The sequence below is a fragment of the Pomacea canaliculata genome, linkage group LG5 (assembly GCF_003073045.1).
Source record: "Pomacea canaliculata isolate SZHN2017 linkage group LG5, ASM307304v1, whole genome shotgun sequence".
Classification (NCBI taxonomy): Eukaryota; Metazoa; Mollusca; class Gastropoda; order Architaenioglossa; family Ampullariidae; genus Pomacea; species Pomacea canaliculata.
This window is the reverse complement of record NC_037594.1, coordinates 33,014,566-33,026,021: the sequence shown is the minus strand read 5'-3', so window position 1 is coordinate 33,026,021 and position 11,456 is coordinate 33,014,566. Positions and strand designations below refer to the sequence as shown.

At 38.2% G+C, this 11,456-nt stretch overlaps 1 protein-coding gene and 1 long non-coding RNA gene across 2 annotated transcripts; both read left to right on the top strand.

Annotated features, from left to right (window-relative positions):
- The first annotated feature begins 4,204 nt into the window (after window positions 1-4,204).
- LOC112564424 lies at window positions 4,205-5,150 on the top strand. The gene is made up of 3 exons (XR_003099209.1): window positions 4,205-4,238; window positions 4,394-4,487; window positions 4,955-5,150. It is a non-coding gene; the product is annotated as an uncharacterized LOC112564424 (long non-coding RNA).
- A 1,002-nt stretch (window positions 5,151-6,152) lies between these two features.
- Window positions 6,153-11,114, top strand: LOC112564839 (UPF0687 protein C20orf27 homolog). The gene is made up of 4 exons (XM_025239912.1): window positions 6,153-6,167; window positions 6,419-6,689; window positions 7,040-7,168; window positions 8,406-11,114. Exons 1-4 carry the CDS (start codon window positions 6,153-6,155, stop codon window positions 8,501-8,503), a joined length of 513 nt encoding a protein of 170 aa, XP_025095697.1. The 3' UTR covers window positions 8,504-11,114.
- The last annotated feature ends 342 nt before the right edge of the window (window positions 11,115-11,456 follow it).

The following is an 11,456-nucleotide window of genomic DNA, read 5'->3' as shown; positions in this document are numbered from 1 at the left end:
GTTGAAATATCTCAAAGGAAACATGGTGCACAATTACAAGGCATGGTACAGCAGGACATGAACTATATTGGTAGTGCGCTGAAAAATTGCAGGAGTCATTTAATCGGAGTACACTTAAGGAAATTAAAGATTGTCTATTCTGTATTACTCCTCCAGGAACACAGGCTGCCAACACCTCTCCAGTGGATGCAGTTTTGGGCAGCCCTCGCTCAGTTGGGCCCATGGGGTTCTGACATCCTTTGCCTCGCTCTTTACTGTTCTTTTCCTAGTCTTCTTTGGTCTCCCTACCCTCCTTTCCTTGAGGGTTCCAGTCAAGTGCCTGCCTGGCAATGGTGTCAGATGGTTTGCGCAGGGTGTGTCCCATCCAGTCCCATTTGCGCATTTTGATGTCTTGGCTAGTGGCATTCTAGTTGTTTCTTTTCCACAGACTGCTGTTGGAAATCTTTTCAGGTCATCGTATTCCCAGGATATGGCGTAGGCATCGGTTGGTAAAGGTCTCGAGCTTGTTGTTGATGGTGTATGTCACTCTCCAGGTTTTAGAACCATTCAGTAGGACTGGCTTCACATTGGTGTTGAAGATGCAGGTTTTTCTGCAGAAGGATAATGCTTGGGAATTCCAGATTGAGTGTAGGCTGTTAAAAGCATGCCTGGCTTTGTTGATGCGGCTTTTAATGTCTTTATCTGCTCCACCGTCCTTGTTGACAATTCTCATCGGATACGTGAAGCAGATCATTGTACACAAAATCAGTACACGAAGTACATACAGCAGAGCCCAGTCTCTAGACAGCAATGAACAGCCGAACTTTGCAATTTCTAATTTGATAAATCTTTTTATTTTACCATAGTATTTTGAAATTCCAAGGTCCTGGCTCGATATCGAGATCATTTATGTCAGCACACATGAGTTCAAAAAAGCACCTACATTATTACAGTCACCTCACCATCCAATACTTAAATAATTTTCCTCAGACATTTAAATTGCTTTCCGGCTGAGTTCTTCGACGAGTGTCTCCAATAAGCAGGTAGCAGATAGAAACAATTTACACTTTCAGCATCGTCCGTTCCACGACAATTTACACACACCCAACTCCCACCACCCCTTTTAGAAGTATCCTTGAAAAAAAAAAAAAACTAATGCAACACGGTGGTCTGATGGTAATCCGTGTCTCCGAGGAAGGGCTGGGCCTTCATAATTTCCGTTCGCAGACCACTAGTTGGTGCAACTTACCTTATAGTGGTGTGGTGGCTTGCGCACCTTGTGGATCCACAGAGCGATGTCGGCGGGAGCCTTCTGCTCCTGGCAGGTCTAACCAAGCCGAACAGTCTGTCAGGGGAGAGGCCAGACTAAAATGTTACACCCTGGCCCTCCAGGTTGGGAGTTTTGCTTTGGGTTAACAACCCACTCATGTAAAAACAAAAGCTGTTACAGAAACCACAACAGTACCACAAGGGCCTGGTCGGGAGGATTCCTCTCTAGAAGAGCTCATGGCACATGCTGGTGAAAGCCTCAGGGAAGCCAGCTTGCCGACTCATCTTTTGACGACCAAGACAAAAACCAGGATAGAATACGTGGAACATCAGAGCCCTCTATGAAAGTGGCAAGTCAGCTCAAGTGGCAAGCGAAATGAAAAAATATAACATCAGAGTTCTCGGGTTATGCGAAACCAGATGGAATGGAAGTGGCCAGACTAGATTAACATCAGGAGAAACCATTATTTACTCTGGCCACAAAGACCTGGACAACGATCATACCCAGAGAGTATCACTGCAGATGTCAACAGAGGCAACAAAGGCGCTGAAGGCCTGGGAACCAGTTTCACCACGGCTCATGTCAGCAAGATATTCAGGTACTTCCGGTTATCAATCACTACAAGAGTTGCCGAGGGACACGTCCCGCTGTGGGAAGGATGTCGTCACTTCGTTACTCCGTTGTTGCAGTACATGCACTGCCACTTGGGAAGACGACTCCATGTTCTACCGTGTTCCCGCCAGTCAGTGTGGCCAACACATAGACGACCGTCGGCCGATAGTCGAAGATCGTCGATATTCTTCTGCAGATGCGGGCTTCGTTCACTATAGGTTCACTATGGGTTTTCTTGAAAATGATGGTCCGTAGACACGGTGCTCTCCTCTCAGTTCGATCTAACTTCCGCCCAATGTAATTCCTGCAATTCTCATGATTTAATGAATACTCTATTTAAAGGCACGTTAACTCTTTCTTACTCTAAAAAATCCATTATTTACAGTCTCATATTCATTCCCATCACACAGCAAGTCTTCTCTGCGTCTCACCCCTTCTCGGGACATAAATATTCTATATATAAGGAACTCATATACCAACTCACGTAGGAACGAGCTATAGAGAAGGAAATGGATTCTTTAGAGAATTTCTCCAGAAGAAACAACAGCGAGTCGGGTAAAATTACTATAAGGAGTGTACATGAAAGATTGTGAAAATCCTAAACAATCACTCGAAAACAAATGACTGGAGAACAGACAATATTGAGCGGGCAAGAGAGTGGGTCTTCATAAGGAAGGGGGTAAGTACCCCCACCCCATCATTGTACGCTTTTAAAAATAGGGAGATAAGATGGCAGTGTTACAAAATACTGAACTAAAAAATGTCCTCATGAAATATATATGGGATTAAAGTCGCTGCCGACCTAACAAAACGACAGCGAGCAGAATTAGAACGCGTGAAAAAAGAAGGAAAATTTGGTTACTACAAAAATGGCAGACTCCATATTGAAGAAAGACGTGCCGATATAGGATCTCAAGAAGCAACCAACTTCCAACGAAGAAATGAAACACTCGGAGAAGTCACCAGAGACTATCCTCCGCTGACCCAACATCTCTCAGATATAAACAAGACAAAACAACCAGGAGACTCTCCTCTCCAACGGAGAGAAGACAACTTCCTGCGACGAGAGACCCAAACATCGAGAAAGGCTCATCTGATTCGGACTCCATTCAGCACAGAGGCAATAGTACTACAGGAGGTAGTCGCCACAGAGACCACTCTAGCAACAGTACTACAAGAGATAGTCGAAACAGCGACCTCTCTTGCAACAGGTCTCAGCCACTACTCACCGACATGATCCAGCGGTCACCGATCATTAGCTCGGTCTGGCCACACGAGAGGTACGCAGAGCCAAGAAACGGACCGTAGCTAGGGATGTGGCCCTGGCCCCAACCTCACTGGTCTACAAAAAACATTAACCCTTCTGTGTTGGAACGTTTGATTTATGCTGCTTAACAGAGACATATTTATTAGCCATTTATCTGACTTCTCCAGTTACTTTAACAACTTCATGGTTTTCCATGTACCGGTTATAAAACTATCTCACCAAGGTCGCAGCTCAGGTAGAATTCTTATACTGATACGAAAAGACCTTTCTAGATTTGTTTTAAATATGAGGACCCCTATAAACAATACTATATGTGTAAAAGTTCAAGGCAACTGAGTAATCTACAGGACGTTATATATCCTTGTATGCACGTATATACCACCATACATTGTTCACCTTACTATATAAGACCAAGACACAGAATAGTAACATTCCACTCCTTGAAGAGTTTTTATTCGATCTAAAGGATTCAGATTTCAGAACAAAGTAAATTATCAGAAAAGTATCATTTCCTTTGCAGTGTTTTCTTCTATTTTAAATAACTTTGATTTGTTAGTATTTAATATATTATAATAAATCTTCAAATACAGTGTATACTAATTTTATCTGGTTTATCCCTGCGAAGACTAAAGCACATCAAATCAACGCTCTATTTCATGCCCACCCTAGCAGTGCCAGACGAGACCTAGGCCTGTGAGAGAAAAATTACATGACGCGTGGTATCTCGAGCAGCTACCTGATCATTCAAAAGGACATAATTAAAAACGAAATAATCCGAGCGAATGATCGGAGCCACACCGGCCAACACATCCAGCAGGAAAAGAGAGTCCTTTGGTTCGGCCACTTAGAACAGGTTGCCAATAGATCAGCCATCATCAAAAGCCTACATTCAAAGATACTCTAGCACCCGAGAATAGTAGAAGACCCCGCAGACGCTGGATGGAGGGTGTGGCAGAGTTCCTCGTCACAAGCTGTCACCGAGGCCACACACCGAGCCATCAGCTGCTGTCTCCCCTTCCAGACAACCAAGAGTACCCGAGTACGATAAAGAGCGTTAGATTGAAGATCTGACCATTACACGTACAATGATAGCATGTTGAACAAGGAAAGGTGAATAATCTTTTGATGATATATTAGAACAAACTATGTAATAATTATTTTTGCAAAGCTCAAACTGTGCGCGACAAATTTTTCCAACATTTTATTCTCACTTGGCTAGCAGAGTTACCTCTCCTGAAATAGTTTCTTTTTTTGTCTCTGCAAAGAGAGAGAAGAGCAGACGTCAACGCAACAGTGTGAATCACAAGTGATAAATAAGGCAGCAAATACATCGTGTTGAAGTATCGTGGACTTTTCAGGGTGAGATCTTTCAGCATATTTCTATACAAACGAGATTAGATAGATATATAAATTGTCGATGGCTTAATCGTCAATCTTTGGTCGCTTAGTTCAAGCCTTCAACGTTCAAAATGGAGCGTTTCCTGACCAAGGACTTGTTTTGACTGAGCTGGGGTTAAGAGTGCTTTGCAGTTGAATGTTACATTTGGCTTTTATTTTTTGTTTGCTTTTGCGATTTGCACAGTATTTTCAGATCAACCATCGTATTTGTATTGATTTCAGGCTAAAACATTTCTGCTTGTTTGGATTTTTATATCTGTTTCAGTTTTACAAAGTTACGAAATCTTAGCACTGTCACTGAAGTTTACTTGCCGTTGAGATTAGAAGGAAATACATTGTACAACACTTGTTTTGGGATGAATGTCGATAGGGCGTTCGTTTTTTTAATGTCCTGGGTGTCGCCTTCTTTCACTCTCCTGATTTTACAGCGTTCGAGTTCGAGCTAAGGAGCTTTTGACATACACTGATCTAGTCTCCGGGGGTCAAAACAGGACTGGGCCAAGTGCGATAGCAACCCAAGTTATTGTAGTCAGTAAGCTGAAGTGACAACGTTTTGCAGAGACTAGGAGTAAGACAGAAGACAAACCATGGAAAATTTAAGAGTAGCTTGAACAAATAGGGAGATTAACATTAATTATACGATACCATATATATATATATTTTTTAACTTAGCCGTTGTTTCTTATAATTTTGCTTTGTAGCCATTGATTTAACATATAAATCTCTGATTGGGGAAACTTTAAAATGAGTTGTCAGAAAGACCACAAATTGTGTCAAATGGTGTCATGCATCAGTCATGTCACAAGTGATTTGAGTTAGCAAGTTGACAGTATTGATCTGTATTATGGTTGATGCAGTTGACTTTTGACTGCTATGCTATCTGCCTGTGAGTATGCTGTGATTTTTAGAATTCAGTATTAGTGATTTGTGGTAGTTTTTATCACTCATTTGCCCAGTGATTTATTGCTATATGGGAGGGGGGATAGAAAAGAATGTAAGATGCTTGTGTAGGAAATCACATTCTGCAGGGGAGATGATTAGTGATATAGATGACATTCACTGGTGTTGTTGCTGTCTTGTAACACAAGCTTTTGGTTTTCTAGGCAGCAGCATTATTTGCCTATTTTGTGTCTAACAGGATAGTAAGACTAGCCATGGCTAGTTCTTCTATGGTTTTCCTAGAGGTGGATTAGGGACACTGGCATGGATAGTTCAAATTGATGTATAACAACATAAGTTTTGCATTGCTAATTGTGATTTATAGATTTAATTTGTAAGTAAAATTATATAATGATATTGAATGTCAGTATTTAATAATAATAATAAATTCAAAATTTGTAAATTGCATACTCACACTCCTAAGGAGCATACTCTTAGCACCTAAGAACAAGAATGAAACATGGACAGCATATGAGGGACAGGAAAACAAGCAAATAACATATGAACTATAAAAAAATAAACAACAGTACTAACAAAAAAATAAAATCAAATACAGAAAATGCAAAGAGGAACCAAATAACAAGAACAAGAACTGAGAGTAACATGATATTGCAAAAGGAAAATGAGCAGGGAAAAGGAAAAAAAAGGGAAAAAGGACTAGCTTTGTGGGAAAGGGTGTTAGGAGTAATGTTCATAAAAGAGGTGGGTTTTCAGTGCATGTTTAAAGATTCAATATTGGGTAGGTGGCGGATAATAAAAGGGGGAGAGTTCCATTGTTTCACTGCACAATAAATAAAAATACTGACTGATAAATAAGCTTATATGACTGAGCATTTGCAATACAGATAAACTGATGGTATGAGCTTAGAGCAGGCATAGGACTATTATAATATTAAAATTATCACTGTTGTTATTATGACTTTAAAAAGAAAACTTTGTTATGTTACAAGTAGAAAAATAAAAAGCTACAGGGATTTTGTCTAAAAATAGGCAATGGTGATGGACACGTGCACTTTAGGACAGAGGAAGTAGCCAGACATGATGCAGAGATCAGCATAGTTTGTCCAGAAGAAGGAATTCAGGAGGTCCATCTTGGGTTTTTGCAAATTCGACATGTGTATGATGTCACATTCAGTATCGTGGATGACCTTGGAGAGGAAGTGAACTTTGATCCTTTAGAGAATCTGGTTGTCAAAGTGAAAAGTATTGTCCCTAATGCCGATGGTGAGTTTGTGGCATTTGTTACATGACACTTCTTTAGTCAGATTAATTCTTAAGCACTTTATAGCAACATATAGTTTTCCATTTAATATGATATTGATGTAATTATACTTTCACTATATAGGTATTATTTCCATTATAACTATATTTGAGAAATATTATAAATTATCATATTTTCTTATGTCTTTAGCTAACACAAATTTAGTGCAAAGCATGCTGCTTGTCTAGTGCTAAATCTAAAGATTTTATTGATGCAGAAAAAGACAAAGATGATACTGTAGTTTAAGTTGTAACTTCTTTTTATTTCTTCCTTTTTTATTTAACTAATATTTTTAGATTTGTTTGCCATGCAGGAAAGGGACACCACTTGGTGGTTGAATTTAATGCTCATAAAGAAAAATTGATGAAAGAGAAGGTCACCATCCGAAGCAAGGAGCGGCCAGATGATGTTGTCTTTCTTATATTTTTTGCTCGTGTACTTGGTAAGCATTTCTGGCATACATTTTATCATTTATTTACTTCTGCTGGTTGTTGTCCCCCACTAAACAAATTATATTTTCATCTGAATACCTTCACAGTCTTTCATGTTGATGCCATATTTCTGTGATCAAGTTTTGCTGACAAAGCAAAGCATAAATATTGTGACTTACTATGAAAATAATGGAGTAATGTTTAAACAACTTGCTATATGATTATGATGTAAGGAGCAGAATATTACAAATAAGAGTAAGACAAAGAACTTTTTTATTGTTAGAAAGTTTTTACATTAGATATTATTACAAACCCAGATACTAGCTTTTCCTATAGGTCAATTTGAAGGTTAAGGTTAAATTCAAGTAGAATGCAAGTAGTGTTGTAGTTAATTGAGAAAGTTTGAGGTTCCAGTGTGGTGGTATTGACTGATGTTTGAGAGTGTGAAATATTGCAGCTGGCTGGTTTATGCTCCTCAAAAATGTGGAGTAACAAACAGCTGCATTCTTAAAGACCAACCTGAATGGTTTGCGTTTTGTGCAGATATTGGTATATATTGGTGATATAAACTTAACCTGTAAATTTCAGCCTCTAAAACCAATCCCTTAATTATCTGCTACCAAAGTATGTGATTCGCACCTGCAAGCGCCGCTAACACTGTACTACGTCACACTAGAGCACCATTCACAACATTGCCTGCCGTCAACACCAATCAGAGTGACAGTTTGGGTTATTCGGAAGTTGAAAGTCTGCATTTCTCATGCTAAAGTATTAGTTTTTCAGAACCATGAGAAATCAGACTGTTGGTGTGCGAATAATTCGAACTGTTGCTCATTTTCTCTCTCTTACTGCTGTTGACAGCTAGCAACCTTGTAAATGGTGCACTAGTGTGATGTAGTACACTGTTAGGATTATAACACTGTATTGGAACACAAGATTAAAAGAATATTTTAAATTCCTAATACATTAAGTATTCCAAAGTCATGTTACAAAAAGAAATTTGAAGCATATTGCAAATTTTGCATTGTCAAGAAAGTTCTTGCATGGAAATAATAGTATTCTTGCATGCATATGCAAGCATATTGGTGTATGTGAACATGTATATATGTTTTCATGTGAACACATTTGTTTTTCACATGATTATATATGCTTTCACGTGAACATTATTTTTCATGTGAACATGTAGGATTGTTTTCTTGTAAACATATGTTTGTTTTCATGCATGTTTGGATATTCTTTTTCTTCTAGGTAAATTCAAGGGAACTCCTTCACTTAAAAATGGTGTCCATTGCGTACGTATAGATTCAGATGATGAGGAAGAGAGTGACTGGCAAGGTTTTAACTGAGCAGCAGGGTCACTTGTTGACATCCCTTTATTGCCAGTGCCATTATGGAAACTTACACTTGAAGTCTTCTGATGTATCCATTATTCTGTGTGTAGGGAACTGCCAAGATGGACCAAGGTCACAGCTCAGGAAGCTGGGTAGCCGATGCAAATACAGTGGATATTGATTTCATGACATTTGCCTTTTCTCATTCACGTTTTAAAGCATTTATGAGACTTAAAATCATGAGTGGTGAAAATGCAGTCAAGACTGGAATGATTGAAGAATTAGTTATGTTTTAGCAGCAGCTTATTTTAGCACATTGTCTGTGTGCTGAACACATTTGTTGTGAGAAAAGTTACTTTTCTGATAACTCCCATGGACGCAAGAAGGACTTTGTGTGTGTACACATGAGTATATGAATGTGTGTGTGTGTACTTATGTGCAAGTTTCATTGTAGACAACTTAAAAGTGTCTGGGTAATGTGGAAGCCTCATCTTCAGAACAGTCAAACGTGGCATTACTTATTATTTCTTTTGGAGTACAATCTTCCAGAAAGAAATCCATCAGTTGTAATTTGAAATAGATGATTATTTCTTTTGCTTTCTCTTTTTTCACTCTTAGCTTTTTTCTTGTTTGTTATTGCTGACTTTTTATAAACATGAATTTTATGTTGTCTGCAACTAACAAATAGCAAAGGAAAGAGGAAAGTCAGAAGTATAGCATATTTTCAGAACTTCCTTCTAGACGTAGACTAATAAAAAGCTTTTGGAAAACTGATTCATGCCTCTTACAAAACTCCTTCACCCTCACAAACCCCGAATTGCTTTAACACAAAAGATGCATGTTTGCCCAACGTGAAAGAAAAATGCTCTAACAGAATATCCCTCAATCTTCGTGAAAATGAGTAAGTATTTTATTCACAGCCTCAAAAAGAGTGACCACATTACTTCAGCTGCTTGTATTGTTCCTGTTCTCGATTGTGGCCAGTTGCAGCCCTCCTTCTTTTTGTAAAACTGCTTATGCAATATAGCCTGTGATGGTCAGTTTGTAGAGTATATGGAGACATGATGATCGCCATTTACTATATCTGAGTGGTGATTTAGGGGCAATAGCAAATCAAATGACTTTTTTTGTCACCAGAACTTTAGAGCAGAAGTGATTAAAACATCAGTATCAATTATGTGAGCATAAACTGTGTTTTAAATTACCTGTTCACTATTTTAAACCGTTAATGACAGCACAGATATTTATGAAGGACAAACACTGCATATTGACTAGCTAACTATATCGTTTGCCAGGTGACCTGCAACACAGTGCTTTAAGATTATAGTAAAGTCTGCTTAGTCTGCAGATGAAGTCTTTTTATTATAATCTGGTTATGTATTTAATAGAAAGCAGTAAAGTTAATGATTTACTGTATGGTTTATGTGTAATTTTGGGTCCATGCAAAGATATGGGTTTACATGTCAAATCCATGGTTAAAGGCATTGATAATGCTCACAGAATAGGCCATGATTTGTGTTCTTGGTGAATGGGAAATATTTGCAAGAAAATAATATGCATTTACTTTAGACAGCATAATCTCAAGCAGCCTATGTCACATTATCAGTCTCAATGACCATAATTTTCTGATAACAAATTTCAGTAAAAGCAGGGATAATATGGGAGTGTTGCAAACATTCAATTTGAAATAAATGAGCATTGATCACTGGAGCAAGAATATGATTAGATTTACAGTGTCTTCAAAATTGCATCTGCACCCTGATTTTTCTCTGAGGAGTGCTTTGATGCTAAGATCTGCTGTTTTACTGAGATGAGAATTATTCAGAACTGAAAAATATTGAAATTGGAGAGATAACCATAACATTTTTCGAAGGAAATTTGGAGCAATGACATGGATTGTAAAACATCATATGTTCATTCCATGTCTGGACAGTCTTGATGCAATTTATGCTCCTTCGTGTATTTACACATCTGGCACACATTAAATAAGGTTTCCAGATGCCTTACCCTTAATGATTCATTCATAACCTTTAATACTGGCTTCTGCTTCCCCCTAACAGTCTTGAACATAAGCGGTTACACAAAAAGCATGCAAACTAAAGCTGCAGCCTAGGTATTACTTGAGGGAATTAGATTTAAGAACAGGCATTATGTTTTTATGCAGAATGTTCTGGATTAATGGTTAAGAAATTATAAATTGTCATTGCCCCCTGTGGTCACTGATTTATTATTTGACTCGTTAATGCATGCTGTCACATTACCTGGTGCAAACAATTTGTGCCTTGAAGGAATAAGAATCGGCAGTTTCAGTTTTTTGAAACAGCTTCTCTGTTCTGAGCTGTGATTGATTTAGAAACTTAAGCTTAATGCTGTTTTCCAAAGTGTAAAGCAATTAAATGTAGATTTTTTTTTCAGAATGTGAGAGATTTAGTTTGTCAGCCAGCATCAGACAGCAAGTGAGCCTGGGGCTGATTTCTTTTTTTTAAGTACTCCCATGTTGTGTGGTTTGTACAATGTCGTGTTTCCTAGATGATGTTCTCAAAGCTCAATCTTAATTATGGTTCACAACTCTGCATTTCAAGTTCCACACTTTAAGAGATTAATAAAGAAATTTAGTGTTTTACAACTGCTGTTAACTGTTTATCATTAGAAAAAGCTATGTAAACAATAATTGTAAATATTGATGCTTAATAGGTTGTTTGATCCCTAAACCCTTGTCTCAGCTTGTGATATATAGTCACACCTTCACATTTACAAGTAAATAGTTGCGTTTACATATTTGTTTAAGAACCTTTTGAAGTTTCAGAAAACAGATTTCAGTATGGCTGCTGTTCCATGTCACACGTCTCTTTCACTATGTTTATTTGTAGGATTTCTACTGTTTATTAGCGCTCAGAGCATAATTCCATGTTGTGGTAGAGTGCTATACAAGCGTACATTCATCATCATCATGATGTTAAAATGCATC